This window comes from Cryptomeria japonica, chromosome 2 (assembly GCF_030272615.1).
Source record: "Cryptomeria japonica chromosome 2, Sugi_1.0, whole genome shotgun sequence".
In the NCBI taxonomy this organism is placed as follows: Eukaryota; Viridiplantae; Streptophyta; class Pinopsida; order Cupressales; family Cupressaceae; genus Cryptomeria; species Cryptomeria japonica.
Window position 1 is genome coordinate 455,790,122 of NC_081406.1, and position 25,435 is coordinate 455,815,556.

The following is a 25,435-nucleotide window of genomic DNA, read 5'->3' on the forward strand; positions in this document are numbered from 1 at the left end:
GTAGTTCCTCATCGGACCTGTTACAGGACATTTGTATAAAGATCTTTAACCAGATTTGTTGTAGGGTTTGTGAATTGTGATCTGAGCTTAATCTTAAAACTGATCTCATGCATTTGGAGATGCAATTCTTTTCAGTTCAACCTTTTCTGTTGCAACGAGCATTCTAATAGTGAGTTGTTCTTTTGTATCTTTGCAGTGAGCCGTTTTTGTAATCTGGCAGTGAGCCACTCTTTTGTAAACACCACATACCTAGTTATATTCTCCTAAGAGTTAACACTCTCTGTGGTTTTTCCCATTTGGGTTTTCCACGTATAAAATCCAATGTTTCTCTTGTGGTTGTGTTTTTCATGATTTTGCAGTTTTATATCTATCAAGTAAATATCTATAAAACTTAAGATAGATGAAGTTTGATATTTCTGCGGAAGATTAAAATATTGCTAAAAGTTTCTATTCATATATATCTGTGGGAATACTGATTCACCCCCCTTCTTAGTATTTCAATCCTTTCAATATAGTCAACATAGTAGATGTAAAAGGATTTTGTGTACTTCAATGAAACTATGATTCATGGATATGTCAGATGCGATTCTAGCAGTTTAATTTTGTATTCTGGCTATAAGCCTATTATTTGACAGTGAGCCTTTTTGTATTTGGGCACTAAGTCCTCTGGGCAATGAGACACCCTTTTACTATGTAATCAGTTACATATTACACTATACTTAAGAGATCACTCTCTTCGTGGTTTTTTTCATTTTGAATTTTCCACGTATAAATTCGGTGTTGTTTTTGGTGTTAATTTTCTTTACTGCATTTAAATTATATTATGTGAATGGTTAGTAAGATTTTTTAATAAGTTCAAGGGAGTACCAATTCACCCCTCCTCTCTCAGTATTTCAGATATTCAACACCTCCCTCTCCCTCTCCATCTCTATCTCTATATCTGTCTCTCTCTCTCTCTTTCACACACACACACACACACACACTCTCTCTCTCTCTCTCTAATCCACATTTCCTCTTCTCTATTTTTCTCCCTTTCTCTTCTCTCTCCCTCTCTTTGATAGGGAGCTTGATTGGGAAGTGCTCACAAGGTTAATTTTCTCAAAAAGGATCAATTTGTTTCCAAAGACTTATAGATTTTGTTGTATATGATTACTCAATCTGTCTGATTGTCATGATGCCAAGTACTTCATGGTTTTCTTGCCTAGCAAACTCCCTTACTAGTGATGACTCTTACCCATGCACAAAACTACTCAAGATACTTAACCCTTCCAACTACACTTGCTCATGCTTGGCTCTTGGGGCCTTCAGCCTTCAGTTTCAATGTGTACTAGGGGTCTTCCACATGGAAATGCAGGGGTAGTAAGGTAATGTTCACCTTTGAATGCTCATCATCTTGTTTTAGGTCTATAACCCTCAACTTGCTCAAATTCATTAATAAGGCTCAACTACACCCAAATGAGGTTGCACACTATCTATGGGTCCCAAGTACACTTGTTGGACTGTTTGAAATGTTTTCATTATGTTTCATAATCCTCCAAGTTCCATTTTCCCATCGGGTTCATGCATTCTACAAAAACTATCATTTTGTTGTGTGTTATGCAGCAGAGCTACTAGCCCGTGGAGGCCTAATTGGCCTTATTTTGCTCCCACCGGTCAACGATGGTCCTGTACACCACAAAACTTGTTTGGAATGATGTTTTAAGAGTGTATGCTCAAGGATTTTTGAGGTCTAGCCCAATGTTAGTGTAGTTTTAAGGCTGTCCACTTTTATGGCATAATTTGAGGGTTTTGTAAGGTTTGGAGCAAGCATTTTTTGAAAGTCTCCCTCACTCCACTCTTCAAGCCTCCTCCATGGTAAAGGACCTCTGCCACATCTCAAGGAACCTTCCCCTGCTTTTCCCCTGCAAGGAAAATGTCAAACACTTGGTGGACAAGAAGGAAAACAGTGCAATGCCTCTGTCACTGTCTTTTCACTGTCTTTTGACAGTCAACTACTATCTTCACTTTAAACCTGCACAAGGAAGTATTTGTATAGAGAGAATACCTCAAAGAGGTCTGAGAAGCATTAAAGGAACTCCTATTACATTTCCCTTTCCATTACAAGGCATGGATGATGCTTTTGGAAGCACCCCAATGAGCATTTTGCAAATACCTTATACAAAACAATGTACTCACTGTTTGTTACAAAATAGGAATGTTTGATACAATGAATTTAATCCAACAAGACAAGGTGATGCTCAACACTCTTGACCTCACTCCCAGACCTCTACCTCATTGATTTGTCCATTCCAAATTACTTTGGATGACAATCTTGAGTTTTAATCATGAACTAGCCTAGTTGCTCCAACTTGCCTAGTTCACATTCAAATGCATCTTCAAACCATTCTTCTGGCACAAAAAGAGAGGAATGTACATTATATACACAAGGGTCATCTTGGAAGAATCCATTGGAGGGATCCCAGACCTGGATCAACCAAGTTGACACATTTTACAACTCCAAACCCCTGGTAGGGCAGCAAATACACAGTTTACAAATATTTTTGAATAAGCACCTTGCAAATGGAAAACTAATGAAACAATTACATGAGAAGCCTTATTACATCAACATATCAACTTCCAAGAAGGTACAATACAGATTTGTACAGCTACAGTACGAACTACCCTTCAAAAGGAACAAAAAACAGTCATAAAAGCCAAAAAAACTTGTTTTCTATTAAGTTACTCTTGCAAATACAATCACCAACCCTTTCCAAGACAAAGGGAGGCCTTATATAGTTTCTCCAGTTGGTTTCCACGCCCTTGTATGGACAAGAGGCTTCAAGAATTACATTTTTCAAGAAAATGACAATTTTGACAACTTTCTTAAGCCAAATGGCAACTTTTCTTGCTCACAAAGGCATTTTTTACAACCTAGCTTTATCAACTTGCCTAAACAACTTAGACATGCTTAGAAACACTAAACAAACATGTTTCAATGCTCTTGAAGCCATTAGGAGACCTTTTTGACAATTTTTCACATTGTTTCCAAAAATTGTCAACTCAAGGCCTGAAATGCAAGATTTGATCTCTTAAGCCCAAAATGAGATCAAAACTACTAAACATGATCCAAAACAACCTAAAACAACAAAAATAACCTAACACAAGACTTTACAAACATAAAAGCATGAAATACCCAAAAATAGGAGTTTGACTCAACGAGGTGCTCCTGCACCACTCTCCCTCTCTCTCATATACACATACACACTCCCTATTTATCCCTGCCTATCTCTATCTCCATCTCCATCTCCATCTCCATCTCCCTCTCTCTATTAACTATCTCTATCACTTTCTTTCTTTCTCACTCTTTCCCCCCATCTCTCTCACCCCTCTCTATCTATATCTCAATTTATCTCTTTTAATCCATATATTTATATATCTATATCTTCCCCCTCTCCCCATCTCTCTCTCTCTCTCTCTCTCTCTCTATATATATATATATATATATATATATATATATATATATATATCAATCTCCCTCTCTCTTCCTCTTCATCTTCTTATATCTCTCTATCTATATCTCTTTACCTCTTTGTCTCTATCTCTCCATATTTGTTATTCCAGCTCTCCCTCAATCTCTATCTAGTTATCTTTCCCTCTCTCTACCTATCCCCTCTCCCCCCCCCCCCCCCCCTCCCCCATAACTTCCTATCTCTATATTTCTATCTCCCCCCTATCATTCTCTCCCTCTTCATATATTTATCTCTCCCATCTCCATCTATCTATGTCCACTCTATCTCTTCATCTCTTCCTCTCATTCTCCCCATATCCCTCTCGTCTATCTCCATCTTTATCTTCTTCTCTATCTCTATCTCCTTACCCCTTTGTCTTAATCTTCCCCCCTTAATCTCTCGCTCTCTCTCATTCTCTCCCTATTGCAAACATAACATGAGCCTATTGGTTATGATGCCTGATTATCTTCCTTATTCAATTTTTTTTTTCAGTCATGTATAAATCCCTGTAAGCCAATGCAAAGTTGATTTGAAACTATCACTTCTCCATTTGAGATATTTGTTGTGCAAATAAAATCATTTGCTAAATAACCTACCAATTGACCTCATATATAACAAAGATGTATGCAAAAAAAAAATAAAAAAAATAAAAAAACCTTTTTTTCCTTATTGACCTTCCACGCCTCTTTGGAGTACCCATTGTACATCAAAATACAATTGTTATGCTGTGCTACTAAATAATATTATATAAATAAATGTCGCAAGAAATACGCCTGTCAAATTAAGGTATCAAATGGAAATGCTTAAAATACTGTTGAAGGTGAGTAGGAATTGGGGATTGGTTAAAATCATTAGGATATGATGGCATTGATATTGCCAGAAGTAAATGTACACCTGAACCATAGCCGTCGTTCGTCCCTCTATCGATTTCGATCTCGATCTCGATATCCGTTTCCTTCGCTCTGCATGTAAGTACCTATTTTGGTCCCACAATTCCAAGTCAAAGTAAATAACTTGCACTGTTTTAATATTTTGTTGTGTAAACGACACAAATTGATAAGGAAAACTGGTATGTTTAGTATGGCAATAACGTTCTATCCGTAAACCTGGAAAACTTGTTGGGTTTCCCTTTGACTCTGTCAATAGAAACACGTTTATATGTTTATGTATAATTTTTTTACCAGTGTGCTTGTTAAGCTAATTTTTGTGGGGTTTATATGAGACATTTGAGCATGGAGCCTCCCCAGCTCAGGAAAAACATCCATACAAGAGCATAAGATGGATGTTCTAACTTCTTTAAGTTGAGTTTTCATTCCTGCAGTTATCCTTTAATATGCATTTATAGCGATTCTGTTCATTGGGTTGGTTACACACTTGGTTTATTCTGTAGATTGAGGAAAAATTTCGACTTAGCCGTGAAGGCTTGCAGTGGTGCACAATAGTAATAGGTTCATGAATTGTGCAAGACAGTCTCTTTTTCCCCATTTTCCCAGTGGTACCACTTTGCTCTTTCCTGCTTGGTTTGCTTTTTTCTTAACTTCCTTATTTGTTCTTGTTTTTAAGCCGTTAAAGTTTTGTGCTTAAAGAAACATGTTTACATTCATGCTAAACTATCTCAAGAATTCATTTTATCCATCGACAATATGAATGCTACTATAACATTTTTCCTAAAGCGCTTGAATCCTTGCTTTTAGTATCACCCCACAAGCCAAAACGTTACTATTTGTCAATTGATGAAGAAAACATATTAGTGGAAAAATGTATAAGGGAGAATGGTTAGCTGTAGAGAGCCGGTGTTCGCAATAAAGTTGCTAGCATGAGGGAATACAAGCTAAGCTTCTTGTTCAAAGAACGCAAATGGTACTTGTCAAACAAAGATGCATTATCTGTTACTAGAGACCGGAACTGTTTTTGCTTCTGAATCCGATGTTGAAAACAATAGACTGACACATGACAAGCCTAGGACACCAGTAGTAAAAAGCCTAACTACTTTCCTCCCTTAAGGTTAAATCACCTAGTATAAAACCTTGAAAAATTGACATTTTCCACAATTCTACGAGTCAATTGTTATTTAAGTTAATTGAAATTGTGGTTATTATTGTTGTTGTAGTAGAACGCTTCAAATTTATGTTAATATTCAAAAAATTTCAGTACAAGCCTCCATCTAATAAAGGATCATTTGAAAATTTGCCTGCCCCTCAAAACTATCACGACCCTACTGTTGGTGCTCTAATTACTTCACTATATTTCTAAAGATAACACCGATGAAAACTTTTTAGCCGTGGGGTATATAGGTGGGCTAAAATGATTAAGTGATACTTTATGATCAAAATATAGTTGTGTTGGGTCAAGTGACAAGAGCAGGCGTGGCTCTTTTACGTTAATAGCTCTATAAAGCTTAGGAGGGTGAATCCTTAAATTTTTCTGCAAACAAAAAGGTAAACTTGAGCACACATATTGAATTCTATTCTATGTTGTCACCTATTCCTTTTTGTATTAGCTTTTGTGATTTCGCAAGCAGAGATCTAATAAGTTGAAAATAATTTAGGTCAATGGGCATATAAGTAAAGGATATGAGAAATATTGATTTGTTCATTGTTTCTTTATACAAATAAGCTTTTGGCAGAGCTATGTATCATATAAATTATACACTATAAGATATTCAGTTGATTAAAATTTTGATCAATGACTATATTGAAAATGATACTGTTGTGACGTTTTCACACATTGCCCCATTGCAAATGGGGACCCCCTACTTTTTAGGTCCTCTTTGTCTTTTGGTTGTGTTTTTTTGGGTCTTTTCACTGCAGTCTCTTCGGTCTCCTCGGTTTGCATATGTTTTCGGTGAAGTTGATCAAGTTTGCAGCTTGTTTGAGCAAATTTGGCTAAGTATAGAGTCTGTTTTGTCCGTTTTAAGGGTTTCATCCTTCAAACTTGGATTTGAGGCCTTTCCTTTAGGGTTTTGAAAAAACTAATCATTGCATTAGAATCAGGACCCTTTAAGGAACCTACATGTGAAATTTGAGAGAATTCTGAGCACCTTTCTATTTTTAGAAAGTTACTATCTTTTAGGGATTTCACTACCTCCCGGATTGGTCTAATTTTGCCAAAAATCAAACTTATTATTTTTAACAGTTTTTTATTTTTAGTAAGTGTCTCTGCATCATCTTTCTCCCTAATCTCAACATTTTGGAACACTTACTATTTTGGGAAAGTCTATTTTGGGTAGGTTCTTCACAGGTAGACACTGAAGACTGAGCATTCCTGAACATTTCTAAATCCAAAAAATTTGAAAAAGCAGGCTTTTGGTCAAAATTGGCTAAGTGTGGAACTCATTCTAGAAGTGGAAATCACTGAAAAATCTTCAAGTCTGGCAGAGCCAAAAATCCACTTCAATTCCAAAGATGGCACCCTCAATCTGGAAAGAGTGCAAAAATGGCTAAGTCTGGATAAAAATCCAAGCAAGAATCCCTCATCAAAAGAATGCATGCAAATGCAAGTGGGTGCCAAAATGAGGCCATTTCCTCCACAACAAATTTTCTAGCACAAGGTCAAATTGGCATTCAAGAGGAATGATGGGCGCTAGAATGGGGTGGTGGAAGAATTTTCCTCCACCCCCAAAATTCCTTGACCATGTTGATTCAACGCCCAAGAGTCAAGTAGAGCGCTCAAGCAAGGGTGTCCTCCACACCACTTTTTCCTTCATCATGCCAAAATTCCACCCAGACAGGAAGTTGGGCGCCAAAATAGAGGTGTCAAGGAAAAGTCAAGAAAGTCAACATTCCTCCGCTGTGTGGAATTTGTGCCCAAGGATAAAGAGGAGTGCCAAACTAGGGAAGGGAAGGAATTTCCTTCCAAAAGAAAATTCCTCCACAGGGTCCTTCCAATGCCCAAGATTGAAGGATGAATTCCAAGGCATGGAAATGTGAAGTTAAGGATGAAATTGAAAATAAAATTCCCCTCAAGAAAAAAATTTGAAAAATCCTCTTTCAGGCATGAAAATTTATCCGAATTTCAAGATGATGACAAATTTGGCTAAGTGAGATAATTTTCTCTCTCCTGGACCCTGGAACTCAAATTTAAAAAAATTCCTAAAAAGTAGGGAAAGTAAAAATTTGGCTAAGTGTTGGAAATTCCTTCCTTCAGGACATAATTCCAGGAAAGTGGAAAAAATTGACCAAGTGTTGGAAATTCCTTCCTTTAGGACAAAATTCTAGGAAAGTGGAAAAATTGACTAAGTGTTGGAAATTCCTTCTTTCAGGATAGAATTCTTAGAAAAATTGAAAAATTGACTAAGTGTTGGAAATTCCTTCCTTTTGGACAAAATTCCAGGAAAGTGGAAAAATTGACTAAGTGTTGGAAATTCCTTCCTCTAGGATAGAATTCTTGGAAATCATGAAAAATTGGCTAAGGCATGAAGAATTTCCTTCCTTAGGGGTAAAGTAGAATCAAGGTCAAGAATGGGCACCAAATGAAGGGTATGGAGGATTTTTTCCTCAAGCAAAATTCCTTCACCAGGTGTTTGTAGTGCCCAAGTTGGAGATGAAGTGCTGGACAGGGGTAAGGAAGAAAATTCTTTCCAAAGGAGAATTCCTTCACAACATGAATTCCACACCAGTACGAATTGAAAGTGAAAGAAAATTCCAAGGCAAGGAAGGAATCAAGGATGAACTGAACAAGAAAATTCCTCTTGGAAAAAAATTGAAAAATCCATTTTCGGGCATAAAAAATCATCCAAATTTCAAAATGATGATAGATTTGGAATCGTGAGAGAATTTTCTCTCCTGGACCTTGAAACTCAAATTTGAAAAAAATCCTAAAAAATAGGAGATGTTGAAATTCATGAAAAATCTCCTCCAAGATAGGGCAAATTCAAAATCTCAAGAAAATTCTTCCCAGATAAAGTTTTCTCTCTCTAGGAGTTTTCTCTCTCTAGGGGTTTCTCGCTAAGTGGCAGCCAGGTCAACACATGCTGAGGTAGTGGAGCATCTTTTTGCATGTAGCCGTCACATTTAAGGCATTATGGCTGATTCTTTTTGCATACAACCGTCGCATGTGGAGATGATGGGCATTTATGGCAGCGTGAGCAATTTTGCATGGAGGAATCTTTATTGCATGTTGGGCGAATTTGATGAAGATGGTGCATTTAATGCACAAGTGGATGACGCCATTTTGGGCATGTAGGAATTTGTTGTAAATGGGAAAAGTGGGCATTTAATGAATATTCCCACCTTGTTGCATCATGTGTGGGAATCTCCTAGGGAAAACCCTAATTAGGGTTTTGCGTGTAGCCAAGGCTTGAAGCCTATATAAAGGGGTGACCTCTTCATTTGTAAGCAGGAGAGATTGATTCTGAGATTGTTGCTATAAGTTTTGAATCAGTTAACTTAATACATTGTTCAATTTGTTGGTGTATTCTTGTGCTGTTTTATGACTTGCATGGTTTCACTCTCTTCACTTAGAATAGATTTGTTTTCAAGTAATTAGATGAACATGATTGATGAGATTGCTTGTAGTGAAATCTGTGCTCATACCTTTTGTTAGCAGCTGATTGTTGTTAACTTTGCAAGGTTAGTCTGAGCCCTTTTATCTGTGTAGACTCAACTTCGATCATCGGATGAATGTTGTTCGATTTGATGGCATTCATTGGTGATATGAAAAACTATTGCACAACCTCTGAAGATTGCACCGCCTTTGTGTAGTTGTACTGTGTTGGTGAAGCAGAGTTTGGTTTGATTTCGCTCAAGTGATCCTTGTCTCTTTGTTCTTAGCTCTAGATTAAGTTAGCCTAGCTTTGTAAACCCTTCCCTATTTATTTTCTGCAAATTTTAAACCCAAAAATCCAAAAACGTGCCCTTCATTGCTAAATCATTCGCGAGTCAATTCCTTGAAGTTGCAAAATTGTTTAGTCTTCTTTGAAAGTATGTAAGGTCTCTTGGATTACCAGTATTGTTGGCATATGTGCAGAATATGTTGACATGATGATATTGTGTTGTCATTGATGTCAATATGCTCAAAGAGAACTGGTATGATGTCGTGAACCGACATATGTGAAAAAGTGAAGCGGTATGCTTGTTCAAGTGAACCGGTATGATGTTGTGAACCGGAACCGGTATGTCGGACCGAGAACCGGTATAAGGAATGTTTTGTATCTAGGGTTCATATGGCATAACTAGCGGTTGGTAGTCTCAGCTTCAGGGTTTCCGGTTGAAGTGTTTCAAGCCTGTGTGTTTCAACCGATGGCATTGTGTGATGAGTTAGCATTGTAATAGAGATCAGATCGTGTTGCCAAGTCAGCCTCGTGCACGTGAAGGAGATTGATCCTATCTACCTCGGGAATGTGCGAAGTCACTGTAAACGGTGGAGAATGCGTGATGGGTTATCACCTCCAAGGAGCGGCGAAGAACGAACGATGGAGAATGTCTTGAGATTTGTTCAAGACCGTTGTATTCAAATGAATAGTGTTCAATGGTTAGGATTGAACCAACTAAATTTCTCAACCTAATGGTCAGGATTGAACTGACTAAATTTCTCAACCTAAGTGTTTAGCGTTTAGGGTTTATGCTACCGACCTATATGTTTCCTATAAGGTCGATGTGATGTTTCATACTGAGGTTGTTGGCAAATGTTATGTGTGTATCTATGTGCAGAGATATGTGATTCTTGCCAGACCAGTTGAGAGGATTGATACCTGCATAGGGTGTGTGCAGAAGGAAGGAACTAAAGCGGATATACTTTTGCATTGAGTGCTATTACCAGATCATTGTAATACCTGTCGATCTCTAATCATTTCAACAATTGAAAAATCCCTTAATAGGGTAGCTTTAACCAGCTTGCTGTAAATCCTTTAATAGGGTGACTCAAAGCCATTGAGTTCATAAAATCCTCTAACAAGGTAACCTCTAACAGGGTTTAACCCTTAACCGGGTATTCTAGCCATCCCTTAACCGGGTGATCCCTAACAGGATCGGTTCCTAATAGAACCTGTTGTAACAGTCTATAACCGGACTAGGCTTCTAACAGAGCGGACTTCTAAAGAGTTCAAAACTACTTGTGGGTATTCATCCCCACCGTGGTTTTTCCCAGTTGGGTTTCCACGTGAAAAAATATGTGTCATATGTGATGTCTTTTTCATGTGATGCTTTGTTGTTTTCTGTCAAGCGGTGAATCATGTTGATTTAGCTAGTTATTGTATCTCTGATGATAGATTATCTGTTTATGCATAAGAACAAAGTGGAAATGAGGGAGTAGGTTGTATGAAGAGTTAAGAAGATTGACCGGTTCATGTCTTTCACAGTTGCACTGTGTTTAACCGGTAGTAATCTGGTTTGGACCGGTGTTAGGGATTGCCAGTAGTTTTTAGTCTGCAATCAAACCGGTTCAGGAAAAGTTTTTGTGCCTGTACTGATTCAACCCCCCCTCTTAGTATCGGTTTGGAAGATACTGGCAAGTGGATAAACCAGTAAAATGTGTCTTCCCCCAATGAATAAGGGAAAAGTCTACATGCAACGTCTGCATACTCAATCTGTCTATTGCGTAACACATCTTCAAATATTTTAACATGCTCTTCTGCTATTCTGTTTGGATCATTTACGTGAAAAATAGAACAAAACCTATTTGGGCTTTTGGGCATATCATGGTAAGCTGTAAAAATTAGTGGTGACGGATTATCTACCAACCAAGTGGCACCATTTGGGGCAGGTGGATTATGCGCCATCTGTGGCTGATTTATTTGAACTACAATGGGAATTGGACTTACAACAGTTGGAGCTGTAAAAACTGTGCTTGTTGGGGCAGCAAACTGCTGGTCTGAAGAACTGGGCTCACTGGGGTCTGCAACCCGGTGATAAATTTTGCGCTTGTAAAAGTGAAATCCAACAAATCTTTCCCGCTCCAGGCTAGACTTTAGGACTCTTTTGAACCTCTCCGGAGAGAAAGATCCAATTCGTTCCAGCGTGAGTTATTTTCAATGTCAATTTTGCTGATATAGTGCGGGAGCAGGTGCAGGAGCTAAATTAGCTTCTTCCTGATCTCTTTGATTCTGTGCGTCGATGCGATCAGCAATCTCCTGTTCCTTCTCAAGGATAAAACGAATTCGAGACCAGTCGGGATAATTTCTTTTTACGGACCGGGCCAAGCTATATAACTCTGTGATGAGGTTCTCTTGTTCGTCGTTGAAGTTCAAATCTGGCTGTATCACTGGTTCGGGATCTCTTCCTGGTTGAGGAGGATTAATGGGCAGACCCATCTCTGACCATGTTAGCGGACTGGAAGGAAAACTGTCGGATCTCTTTAAAACCTCGCTTGTGAAGGGCAGCGATCCTTTGTCTATCTAGCTTTTCCCCGATCACAATCTCTAGTTGCAGACCCTTTTCTTCTTCTTGATTAATAGTGCAACTTACTTGTCTGAAATGAGGGTGATTTGCTTCTGATTTCCAAGCAAGTGCTCGTAATTGATCTGCAATATATGACTGATTCAGTCCTTGACTAGGCTATTCAAGGGGAAGGTCGAGCGAGAATTCATGCGGCAATACCATACTGCATTACACTCTCCTTCTAGCGCCAATTCTATTGACGCGGAGGAGGGTAAAGAAGCTATAAGGTTACTCTTCACAAATATAGACTGATATGATCTGGATTTAGCTGTTTGGACATTCATCAAATATCCCTCCTTCTGGCGCCAATTTTGTTGACGTGTTTGAAATCGCATTGCTACGACTCCATCCGGCCAACGTATAATAGAATGTACTCGCTGAGTGTCCTATCCTCTCTTGAGATAAGGAAATTCCTAATGCTGGTTTTGTTGATCAAAGGGGACGACCTCAAGGTTTTGATTGTCAGGTCTTGACTGCGGGATTACTCAGTGATTGATGTGATTTGCTTGGGGTACAAGGGGACTTATGATTTGCAACAAGCTAGCATGTTGTGATTCTCAGACTATGAAATAAAATCAAAAGGGAAGGTATAGGAGATCTAAAACTAACAACACGGGTATGCGGGTAGATGGATTCAACATAACCAATCCCTGCTTGGCCAGAATAGCTCACAACCTTGTAGGAACGGTGCAATCTTCAAAGGGACTTGGAAGATTTTCAGACTGGAGGCACACGACTAAGCACCCAATTCTGGCGCAGCTCAGACGGACACCTGCAATTGAATTAAGCACAATTAAAGGCTCAGGTTAACCATACAAAAGGATACACAATCAGTATATCTTCAATGGTATGAGCCTGAATCTATCAAATACCTGCACACCCAAAACAGAAAGATCTATCTAAAATGCTGAAAGAAACCATGCAAACAAGATGAAAACAAGACAATAAACACCAAATCAATGTCTATATATTGATTTCAGCTGCCTATTACAACAATTTCTGTAGCATCCCTATGCTACTGCTAAGATCTAACCTATTCTAATTTCTAAAATCTAACTCTCTCACCAGAGTCTAACTATTTAACAAAAATCTCTAACCCTTTACAAAAGAAAGGCCTCTGCCTTTTATAGTTTTTACAATATTGAATCAGAGGCTAGGATTGACTGCATCCAAGGGCTGCAACCTGCCATCCAAAAGTTGGCAGCCTTAACCCATGCCCAATCAATTCTCAGTTATCCAACCAACCACAATTCCAACTACCTGCCACTATTTGGCTTTAATTCGGTCAATTTGGCAGTTGGACATAACTGTCCACAAAAATATCTTGTGCGGGACCCACAGACAGTTTTATAATAAAATAGTTTTAGTTTTTAAAAAAACTGAACTTCTGGAGTTAAATCCAGCTGTGTACTTTTCCTGAGAATGCATGATTGTTGCATTCGGAGTGTTCTTTGGTCTTTGGTGGTGAACTTTAACTTGTTGCCCGGGTGGCACGCTTCCCAATGCTTCATCGCTTTGATCCTGCATTGCATCTTTTCTCCTCTAGCTTCCAGCGCTTGGCCTTGGTTGCGATCCCTCTTCGATTTGCATTTTCAGGCCTTCGCTTGGTTCTCTGCGATGGCGTCCCGCGACTTGCAAACCATTAATCCCATTTTAATAAATTAATTTGAAAAATTAAAATTAATTTAACAAACATTAAATTTAACGCCTGGAGGGTGATTTGAAAATTTCCCAAGTTTTAACGCTTTTACTCCTTCCGCGAATTTAGTTGTTCCTGGCAATTTCGGGCAAGAGGGGCGTTCGAAAAGTTTTTAAAAAAAAGTTCATACTTAGACGTTTTTGAAATTCGGCCTAAATGGCACTTCCACAAACTTTAAGTTAACGCCTTGCTATTTTATTTTCACATTTTCGGGGGGTTTGAGAGCAATTGCAAGGTTTTTAAAACTTTGACATTTTCGCCCCTTTATGGTGAAATTCGGGATTTTGGGCACTTTTGCAAACTTTGACATTTTCACCCTTTTATGGTGAATTTCGGGATTTTGGGCACTTCTGCAAACTTTAAAAACTTTGACATTTTCACCCCTTTATGGTGAATTTCGAGATTTTGGGCTCTTTTGCAAACTTTAAAAACTAACATTTTCACCCCTTTAAGGTGAATTTCGGGATTTTGGGCACTTTTGGGCACTTTTGCAAACTTTGACATTTTCACCCCTTTATGGTGAATTTCGGGATTTTGGGCACTTTTGCAAACTTTTGCAAACTTTGACATTTTCACCCCTTTATGGTGAATTTCGGGATTTTGGGCACTTTTGCAAACTTCGGGATTTTGGAGTGTTTTGCAAACTTCGGGATTTTGGATTGTTTTGCAAACTTCGGGATTTTGGAGTGTTTTGCAAACTTCTTTCCCTTTCGCACTTTACCCTCTAAAATGCGATTTTCGACATTTTGAGGGGGGTTTTGCAAATTTTAAAAACTTTTCAACTATCACTTGTCCCTCATTGTGCAATTTCTGGTGAATGGGAGGAGTTTGTCAAGTTTTACCTCTTGTATTTTATCCAATACCGGCTAATTTCCGGGATTTCACCCATTTTGCCAATTTTTAGAAACTCATGTAATTTTCCCCCTTAGTGCGAATTTCAGGATTTGAAGGAGTTTTGTCAATTTTTTGACACTTTGCATTCTTTATCTCCTTTGTATCCCTTGGCGAAAATCGGCATTTCAAAGTCATTGCAGGCTTTAACTCTTTCTTCACATTTAGGCGACTTTGCGAGAATTGGGGAGTTTTAAGTTCGCAATATGGCCCTAGAGGCCGAATTTGGTTTTAGCGGCACTTGACCCTTCATATCCCCTTCCTCTTCCACAAGGACAAAAAGGCACAAACTGGGGGGGTCCCTGTCCAAGACGGGGATGGGTGTGCGATTTGCACAACAGTCTCTTGTCACTCGCCTTTGCAAATGAGTCAAGTTTTTCAAATTCGGTCATCAAATCAATGAGGAGAAAGAATGATCAAAAGAATATTCGGATGCTATGGATGTGCTCAGACAGGTCGGAGTAAAAACGCAATTTTTTGGGATTAGTTCTGACAACTTCCTATTTTTAGGAAAGTTGCCTTTTTTTTTAAAATTTTTTTTTAATTTTGTTTTTTGCTTTTTTCAAAAGTTTCATTTTTGGCATTTCAGGGCCAATCCGGGAACTTGCTTTTTTGTTCTGCTTCTTCTAAAAATAGAAAGTTGCTTTTTGCTTTTCTCGGGATTGCGAGTAGTTACTGAGTCAGGAGAAGTATCAAGCCAAGAGAATTCATCCAGAACAAACCAGACGTGGAACCACCTTCGAATTCAAAGGATAATGTCAGGAATGCTAATGGAAGATCACAATAAATTGGCTAAGTATAAGTCTATGCCAAGAATCCTCAGTTCCATGGAAAGTCTGCCCCTAGCAAGATGAACTTCCTTGTCCTCTAGTGAAATCTGCCCTAGGAATGATAGAAATCCTTGTTTCCAAGCCAAGTCCACCTAAGGCATTGGAAAATCCTTGTTCAACCATGAAGCCCACCCTCCCTTGCATTGAAATTCCTTGTTGTGATGCCAAGTCCGCCCCTAGTGATGGATTCCTTGACTAAGTATGAAGTCCACCCTTGAAGGAATACCTCAACCAAGTACCAAGTCTGCCTAGACATGAAGAAATTCCATGATTACAAGCAAGTCTTCCCAAGGTGGATAGAAATTGGCTAAGTGTTAGTGAGTGTGAAAAATTCAAATCAAGAAATGAAGTTTGCCATAAAAAAAAGGTTCTAGAAGAAAGCACAAGAGATCACCATTGAGAATTTGAAAGCAAGAAAGCAAGAGAAGGTTCAACTTGGTGTTCAAAACAAGACCAAATTCGTTTCCAATAAAACCCAAAAAAATAAAACAAAGCAAGAGTTCGACCTCTCTATAAACATGAGTATTGGCATTTCATTCACTTACAAATCACTTCTCAAGGCTGAAAGTTGAAGCTTAGGAAACAATTTTTTCTAAACTTCAAAGCAAATTTTGAAGTAAATTGGAGGTTCAAGGCAACTTCTAGGAGAATTTCAGGTCAACTTCTACACTTGGAGACAAAGTTGAAAGAGATTCCTTAAAGCAATTTAAAGGATTTCATCAAAATTCTTAGGTTTACTTTGGATTGAAGGCAGTTTTTTATTCAGAATTTCAATTTCTTTCAGACTTGAAGACAATTTCAGTCTGAATTTCTAATTTTCTAGACTTGCAAGAGAACTTTCATTTCAGATTCTTTAAATTTTACTCAAGATCATCTTTCTTTTTACTCTTTTTTGCAAATTTGGAGGCAAAATTTTTACAATTAGACTTGATTTCAATTTCCAAAATTTCACTAAGTCTGATTTTTAGTTACAATTTCTAGAATTTCGTAAGTTAAATCAGAATCATCCTTTAAATTTTACTCAAGACCATCTTGCTTTTTACGCTTTTTTGCAGATTTGGAGGCAAAAATTTTACAATTAGACTTGATTTCAATTCTGTAAGTTAAATCAGAATCATTCTTTAAATTTTACTCAAGACCATCTTGCTTTTTACGCTTTTTTGCAGATTTGGAGGCAAAAATTTTACAATTAGACTTGATTTCAATTTCCAAAATTTCACTAAGTCTGATTTTTAGTTAGAATTTCTAGAATTTTGTAAATTAAATCAGAATCATCCTTTGAAATTCCATCAGACTTTGCACTCTAGGCTGGAAATGAACATCAAACCCCCTATTTTTTTTAACTTAGAAAATTTTCATATTTTTCAAGTGGTAAATGTTGACTCAAGGAGGGATTTCCAAAAAGGTGTAGATGAAGTTCGATAACAAAGGACCATAATTGGAGTCCAAGATTGTGACAAAATGGAAGAAGGTTGGAGATACCAACCTTGGTCATGTGGACTCAAAGACTTCAAGAAAAGAATGTACGGGCTTGATGAATGTTTTCCTTTACCCTTAGCATGCAAAATGATGAGAAATGGAATTGTCCAAGCAGCTGATTTCCTTGAGCTATGCAATGCAATGAGCTAATAGTAGAATGTGCTAGACATTACAACATCTATGAGAGACAAGTTGTGGCATTTGATGGCAGAGTGTTGGCCTACCTTGGAGAAATGACCATCAAAGAAGCATTTGGCATTCTAGATTACCATTCCACCATATACAAGACCAAAGAGGAGACCTTAAGAATTTTTGAAGCAAAACCCGAGTCTTGTGCTGAAGCAATCAACAAGCAATGGTTGCAAAAGCCAAGGGTTCATCATACCAAAATGCCTAAGAAACTTTTTCGGACAGATTTCAAGGAACAGTATGGAGACCTCATCCTATTGCTAAATAGAGTCATGGGAAGCCCTCAAGCCTCCCCATTCGAGCCTTGGATGTTCTACTTCATTGAGGAGGTCACTTCTGGTGTCAAGATGATAAATTGGGCAAAAATAATCAGTAATAGCATAGATGAGCAGCTGAGAAACATGGAGCACACAAAGTCTTTTTACATGAGTTCCTACATCATTTACATGCTGGGAAGATGTTACAGATATAAGGGATTGAATGCAAAGGCGTTGTGGGAAACAAGGATGGTTAATTCAAAGCATATGACTGTTATCCGCAATTGCATATACAGGAGAAATCTCATATCAAAAGAGTCAATGGTGCATTCCTAATGTACATCACCAGGATATTTCAAGGATGCTCTCATCAACGATTGATATAGGAGGCCAAGGATTTAATAGGCAAGTTTGGATCTTGGTATATTCAATTCCCCAGATTCACATACCTGAGGGTCCAAGGATTTATATGATTCCTATACAAACTTCCAAGATATCCTACGCATAAGATGATACTGTTGGAAGTCATCGGACAGCTGGACACATATGAGAAAATCCAAAGAGGCAAGAAAAAGGCTGGAATTTCTTTTCCTCTTTTCGTTGGAAAGATGTTAGAATCATGTCCATCAACACATGCAACTGATAAGGTAGATGTGGAAATGCAATGGTACCCATCCTCCTATTGATCAAGGTCCAACTTTGATCCCCATCACCATATTGGGATGGTAAACAAAAAGAAGTATAAACACAGAGTTGATCTTGAGGATTTCTAGGCCAATGCGGCTGATGAGTATGAAACAAGAAAGAGAATGTGGTCCAGGATATCGGTATGATCAAAACAATTGATATTTTCCCCATACCTGATCAACTGGAAGATGGTGGAGATTACACCCAACCATGCTATGAAGAAGAAAAAGATAAACCTCTTCCTGCAACAGATTGGTCTGAACCTGAGCTTTCAGATTTGGATACATTGATGAGGCCAGTCATGAAATACACTAAGTGGTGGATGGATCAGCAGACTCACAAACTCATGGAGAAGAATATTGTCTTCACCTATAATTTAATAGGAAGCATGGATTCCTATTCTTCCGATGAATATGAAGTGACTCACAATGCCGAGAAAATAGAAAGTGGAAATGGAAAAGGAAGGACACAACAAAGAGTTCACTAAGGCCAAGAACAAAGAGGACTTCAGATGAGGAAATTATACACAAGAAGCAAAAAACAAACAATGCATCTTCCTTTACCAACACTTCTTTGGTTGAAGAAGTTGGCTCATCCATAGATAGGAACAAAGCTCTAGTTGCAGACAATCTACAAATTGAGATGGAAATTCCTCCTCCAATTTGTGAAGAACTAGTCCAGGAGCAAGTTGTTCCTGATTGCCTTGATAATCCAGTGACAATAATGGATGAGGAATTGGAGAATAATGAAGTTGATACCTTAGAAGGAGAATTTCAGTAGGAAACAATTTCCACACTCGGGGGAAATGAAGGAAATGAAGAAGATGATGGCATTGAATAGCCAATGTTACCAGATTGGTTAATAGAAAGAATGAAAAGGAAAGCTATTATAGAAGTCCAACTAGTGGACGATTCAACAGAGTTCTTAGATAGATTAAACTGGCATGTGGAAAAGAAGAAGGCAAAGAAATATTCCTTAATCCATAAAGATGGCACAAGATCTTGTTCAGTATAGGTGGCCATTCCAAAAGTTGACAAAATAAAAGAGGACATCACTCCTGAAGATTACGAGCTAATGATTATGGACTTAGGTCCTGCTACAAAGGAACGGGAAGTCCAGGAGTTAGATGATTTAGTCAAGGCCATCAAGGAAAGGCTAAGGAAGGAGGAAGGAAAGGACAAACTCAAAGTAGAGAATGAACAATTGAAGGATTATATCCGACATTTGATAAACCCTATTAGAAGAGAAGAGGCAGCAGTCACTCCACCTTTGGCTCTTCCACAAGAATTAGTCAAGAGCTTTGAAGGAATGAAGATGGTAGCCAAAGAAGCTGAGGAATGGATTGCAGAAGTTGCAGACAAGGCCACCAAATTCGTGGAAGAATTGGCATAGGTCTATGGTCGGATCTCTCCATTCATATATAGAATCCAAGACATAGTTGAGTTCTGGGAAGATTTTCAAACTATTCAAGAGAAGACAATCCCATGTCTAAAGTTGCTGAAAGGAATTCTTGAACAAGACTTAGTTAATGAAAATGTAATTGATGCTAGGGCATCATATGACTTCAGCACATGGTATCACACCTTGGTGGCTAGAGGAGAAGTTTTGGAGAAGATGAAGATTGATGGTGCCGAAATAGAAGAAACAATCAAAGCTATCTAAGACAAGGTCTTCGTCACAGTCTCCAATGTGCTTGAGCAAGAATAGTCTAAGACAAGGACTTGGATGTAGAGAGCTTGAAGGCCAAAGTTTAGAGCAACTTCTCCACTTCTACAAATCCAACCTCGAAGCAACATTTTAGCAAGGCATCCTCATTTCTGTCCATTGAGGATGGTTTTTTGAAAATTAGAAATAGAATGGATAGCCACTTTTGCCACGTGAAGATGAGATGGACTTGATGGAATACAAGATCGACATTATGCCAAAGTGTCCCAATGGAAGAGCTCGACCCCATAGTGACCAGGTTCATTGAATTTGCTGCCAAAGAAAAGGATAAGGGATGCCCACTTCTAGAAGAAAGAAAGATTTAATAATTGTTTATTTCTCATTGGTCCGTTTTGGATAATTGTTGTAGCTTGCCTTAATATGGGTTTAATGTTTTAATCTTGGCCATTGATCCTAGCCCTTCATTTATTTTATACTCCTATTTAAGGCTCCTCCCTCTCATTTTGTAAAAGAGAGATTTCAGAGAAATTGTTGTAGTGATGCTTCTTATGTAATAAACAATTCATTGAAGTTTGGTGAATCTTTGTCTTCTTTTGCAAGTTAGCATGGTTTCTTGGCTCTCATTAGAATAGATTTAATTTTCAAGTTGATAGATTTAATGAAGGATTGATAAAATTGCTTAATGTGGAGTTGACGTGTTTATATTTTTTATAATTGAATGATTTTCAATTATTTTGCAAAGTACAAGTTAATGAAAACTTAACTTCTATTACTCTATTCATTGTTCAATATGTTGGTGAATATAAGTGATATGAAAATCTTTTGAATACCTTAGAAGATAGCACCATTCTTGTGTATTTGTTGAATTTGGCGAAACAAGAATTGTTTAAATTCCACTTTTGCAATTTTTGTCTCTAGAGTTCATAGGATTAGCTTAGGAGTAGAATTATCTTCCTAAACCCTCACCCCTTGTTTTTCCTTTTTTCCGAGTCTTAGTAGAAGTAGGATTGGAAAGAACTTATTGCTAAATTCATTCCAAAAAGAAAAAGAAAGTTATAAGTGTCAGGAATTAGCAGAATCCTTAGATTGATTAACTCCTTGAACAATTACGTAAGTCCTCCTTGAGATTACCAACAAATGACAACGAACCAATTGAGACTATTTGTACACATTTGGGAACCTTGGAGTCGTCTTTGTGATCACATAGCTTAGTTGTTTAGCACATAGAAGACTTTGATCAAGAGAGAATAGGATATCTTTGGATAGTTTATTTTGTGTTGAACGTGCATAAAACCACCACCAACACATTCACACCCACATTTGGGTAGTTGAATGTCACACCCTCCTTTGGATTTATTTGCCACCTTCCCATAACCAATTCTTTGTCCTTACCTGAGTTGACATAACCATGTATTTGGCATTTACCAAGTAGGTAAAAATCCCTCTTATTTTGGGCTATTGAGAGTTATTGTTACTCTTGGATTTATGTGCCCATATTTTCTTATATAAACAACCCTCACCTCTCCCTATTCTGAGAAGGAGATCACTAGCTCAGTTGATTATGAGTCTAGTTCAATGCTAGGAGAGTGCCGAGTTTATTCATCTTTGGATTCTTGTCTTGCTTTCCTTTAGTCACATTGATCTTGGGTGGCTTCATAGTTAAATCCAACATGGTATCTGAATTAGTTGTGAGTTGTGGGTTAGCAACTTGTTAATAATATGGAGTGATTTGTTCTTGAAAGAAAAGTATGATCATCTCTTGTATCTAATGATTGCATTAAGAATCAGAAAAGCTTGAAGGAATTATTGTTTCTTGGGGGGGTTCCTTTCTCTTGCCTTTCAGTGTAGGTATATTGGGAGATTTCTAGAGGAAATTTGAGCTCACCATTGAGTTTAGAGAAGCCAAGAAAGTCAGAATTGCCTTTTGTTTCCTCTGAATTGGACACCAGAGGTGAAATTGGTGAAGGTTTGAAGCAGAGGTTTCACATCTAGATCCAGAGGGTAGCTGATCTTTTGGGACATTTTGAGGCCAAACAGACTGTGCCATCACTTCTAGAAGGCTCGAAAATGTTAAAATTGACTACCAATTTGTCAATTTTGGTGAAAGTCAAATTTGAGGCAAAACTTTTTAGTAGATGAGCCCCATGGCCCACCTGTCTAGTACAATATAGATTTGAATTTTAAAAAGAAATACATATAAATTTTTTTGCGATTATTAAAACAATTATTGTTATCAAAACACAAAATAAAAAGTAAAAAATCAAAATAAAAAAAATACTAAAAGATTTTTTTTAGGTACTTGGAGCTATTGCGAGCAGCTACCTGCAATCCTCGAGCCCCACACGGGATGGCCCATGCAGGCCATCTTGCGCCTTGTATAGGCAGTGGATACAAAGCCTCGTGCCTTGTATAGGCAGTGGATACAAAGCCTCGTGCCTTGTATGGAATTTTTTAAAATGCAAAAACAAATAGAATCAATATTTTGGCCTAGTTTTCGCATTGCACAGTATACAAGCTGTGCTTAAGCCAAAGCTCAACATGGAGGGGTGTTGTGCGTTATGCACACCTCGCCCCTTTGCTTTATAGGGGACCCCCATTTTGTCTTCGGTCTGCCTGCGTGAGGAAAAGGTATTCCAGCAGAGGTCACCCATTTTGTTTAAACTCTCGAGTTTTGGTTTATAGAAGAGGGCATCTGAAACCATTCACGACAAGCTCGCATACATTCCTCTAAAATCACCAAGCCAAATTCGCCTATTTTGAGCCGGAAGCCCGCATTTGAATACAAAGGGAGGCATTTTGAAAATTGAACAATAGGAAAATCGCGCAAATCCCCTTCCTAGGCTGAATTAAGATATAAAGTTTGCAAAAGGGCCCTATGGGCCGAAAATCAACAAGAGTTTGCAAATTCGGCAAGTAAGCCAAAAAACTTAGGAGAAAGCAAATCACTCATTCCACACTAGGAATCACGAGCTCAGAAAGTAGCGCGTATTTTGGTCATGTTGGCCGAAATTCAGAGGACCGAAAATCAAAACTCTAAACTCGCAAGGTAAACCAAATACCCGAAATAAGCTATTCGAATTCAAAATCGGGCCAGGACCTCATTGGGCCGAAAATGTTAAAGTTCACAAATTGGCCGAATGGGCCGAAATTCTTAAATTTGCAAAACGGCAATTCAACCCGAAAATTTAGAGGCTTGCAAATTGGTCTAATAGGCCGAAAAGGGGGCTAAGGGTGAAATTGCGATTTCCGTCTCAAAACAAATAGGGTTAAGAACCAAACTCGGCCCTTTACTGGATTTTGTTAGGAGTAAAACGTTTAAAGTTTGCAAACGAGGCCTCTAGGCCGAAAACCAGGCCATTAGTCAAACTCGTGCAAAAAGGCCTTGTAGGCCGAAAATGACTTAAGCCTTGCAAAATCGACTTCCAGGCCGAAATTGGCTGAAAGCCTCAATCGCGTAAATCCTCCAAAATTTGCGAAAATCTTCAGAAGTTAGAAATCGTGCCATATGGCCTTCTAAGCCGAAAAGAGCCTTTCATAAACCGAAAAAATTGATGAAAGGAAAGAAACAAATGTTGCAAAAAGCTTCATTTTCCCGAAAATGAACAACGAAGTTCAAATTTGCCCAAAGAGCTTCATTGTCCCGAAAATGGCTAAAAGAAAAAAGGCCGCACAAAGGCTCTTCATATGCCCAAAATGATCAGAAGGTTAAACCGTGCCTAAACCAAAATCAAACCAAACTTCTAAAGTCGAGTTTCTTAGAGGGCCAAACTTGGCGATTTTAAAGGAAATTAAAGTCGGTCATTTCCACTTAAACTCAAAATCGGCCTACATGGCCATAATGCAAGCAAACTCTCAAAACGGCTCATTTGGCCGAAATTGAAGATAAAGGGCAACATTGTGTATTTTTTTGCCTTAAACGTCGAAAAGCAATTTCAACGTTGCGCATTTGCAAACCAAGTTTCTAAGGCCGAAAAGGTATGTGGTCTTGCATTTTAATCTTTTAGCCTGAAGTTGAAGACTTAAGGCGAGAACGAACACTAAATGGAAGTCGCCATTTTTCTCAAATAGGCCAAAATGAGAATTTGAAATCTTGCAAAAGGCCTCTACGGCCCGAAAATTGAGTGGGCAAACATTGTGATTTTAAATAAAACTTGATTTTCACCCGTTGAATCCGAAATTGCCAGAAGGGAGGTTAAATTTAAAAGGTAAATCTTGCAAAACTCCAGTATTCCTGAAATTCCAGGACTTAGGTGATTAAAGGTAAAATCACACGAAATTTCATAAGGATGGCGTTAAAATGGAAAGCTAAAAACTCTCATTTTGGTTCAGAGGGCCGAACTTTGCCAGGTAAAAGGAGAAAGTATTTTAAAGGCGTTCACAATTTGGCTATAGAGTCGAGTTTTGCCAAGGGGTCAACCAAGTGAGAACTCGTGCATTTTAATCCTAAAGCCCTAATGAATTCAAAAGAAGTGGCCTTAACTTGAAACGAAATCTCTCAACTTGCCTAAAGGTCCTGAATTCCTAGAGAAGAAAGCGAGAACATTCAAAAGATACATCTCACAAAGAGCTTCTAGAGCCAGACGTTAAAATTTGATGTTTGTTTATTAATTTTAATTTTCCAAATTGATTTATTAAAGTGAGATTAATTGTTCACAGGTCGCAGGATGTCATCGCAATCAAGGCCAGGCACTGGAAGCTGGAAAAGAAGAAGATGCAAGAGCGCGCTACAAGAGTGTGAGATCTGAACCAAGCATTGGGAAGCGTGCCGCTGAAAAAAGCTGAGGTCCACCACTTGAGATCGAAGACCAAAGAACACTCTGAATGCTACAAAGTATGCATTCTCAGGAAAAATACATAGCTGGATTTAATTCCAGAAGTTCAGTTTCTGAGAACTGAAACTGTTTTATTGTAAAACTGCCTGTGGGCCCCACTCAAGATATTTTGAAACAAAGGGGAAACAGTTCAGTTGTGGACAGTTATGTCCAACTACCGGATAGACTCAAATTAATGCCAAACAATTGTGGGCAGCTGAGGATAGTGGTTGGATAGATGACTAAGAGTTTAATGGGCATGGGTTAAAGCTGCCAGCTTCTGGAAGGCAGATCAGGATCCTTGGATGCAATCTATCCTAGCCTTCAATTCAATATTGTAAAATCTATAAAAGGCAGAGGCCTTTGTATTGTAAAGGGTTAGAATTTTGGTGGTTAGATTGTTAGAGAGTTAGATTTTAGAAGTTAGAATAGGTTAGATCTTAGCAGTAGCATAGAGATGCTGCAAAAATTGTTGTAATAGGCAGCTGAAACCAATATATAGACATTGATTTGGTGTTTATCATCTTGTTTTCATCCTGTTTGCATGGTTTCTTTCAGCACTTTAGATAGATCTTTCTGTTTTGGGTGTGCAGGTATTTGATAGATTCAGGATCATACCATTGAGGATATACTGATTGTGTATCCTTTCGTATGGTTAACCTGAGCCTTTGAATTGTGCTTAGTTCAATTGTAGGTGTCCGTCTGAGCTGCACCAGAATTGGGTGCTGAGCTGTGCGTTTGCAGTTTGAAAATTTTCCAAGTCCCTTTGAAGATTGCATCGTTCCTGCAAGGTTGTGAGCTATTCTGGCCAAGTAGGGATTGGTTATGTTGAATCCGTCTACCCGCATACCAGTCTTGTTAGTTTTAGATCTCCTATCCCTTCCCTTTTGGTTTTATTTCGTAGTCTGAGAATCGTAGCTGATCATCTTGTTGCAAAAATGTAAGTCCCCTTGTGCTCCCAACAAAACACATCAACTACTAAGCTATCCTGCAGTCAAGACCTGACAACCGAAACATTGAGGTCATCCCCATTGATCAAATTAACATAGCATTAGGTATTTCCT

General features: G+C 38.3%; 1 protein-coding gene across 2 annotated transcripts in view; it reads left to right on the plus strand.

The window, feature by feature from the left end:
* The first annotated feature begins 4,301 nt into the window (after positions 1–4,301).
* LOC131031593 (acylamino-acid-releasing enzyme 1) overlaps positions 4,302–25,435 on the plus strand; it is a 273,309-nt gene continuing 252,175 nt past the window's right edge. Inside the window, exons 1-2 of one of the 2 annotated variants that reach the window (XM_057962743.2) lie at positions 4,319–4,456; positions 16,339–16,381. Coding sequence is in view for 1 of the 2 variants with exons in the window: in XM_057962741.2 (XP_057818724.2) it covers positions 4,347–4,456 (110 nt within the window). In the remaining variant the exon portion in view is untranslated. Of the gene's footprint in view, positions 4,457–16,338; positions 16,382–25,435 lie in introns of both variants that reach the window. The other variant, XM_057962741.2, reaches the window with a different exon arrangement.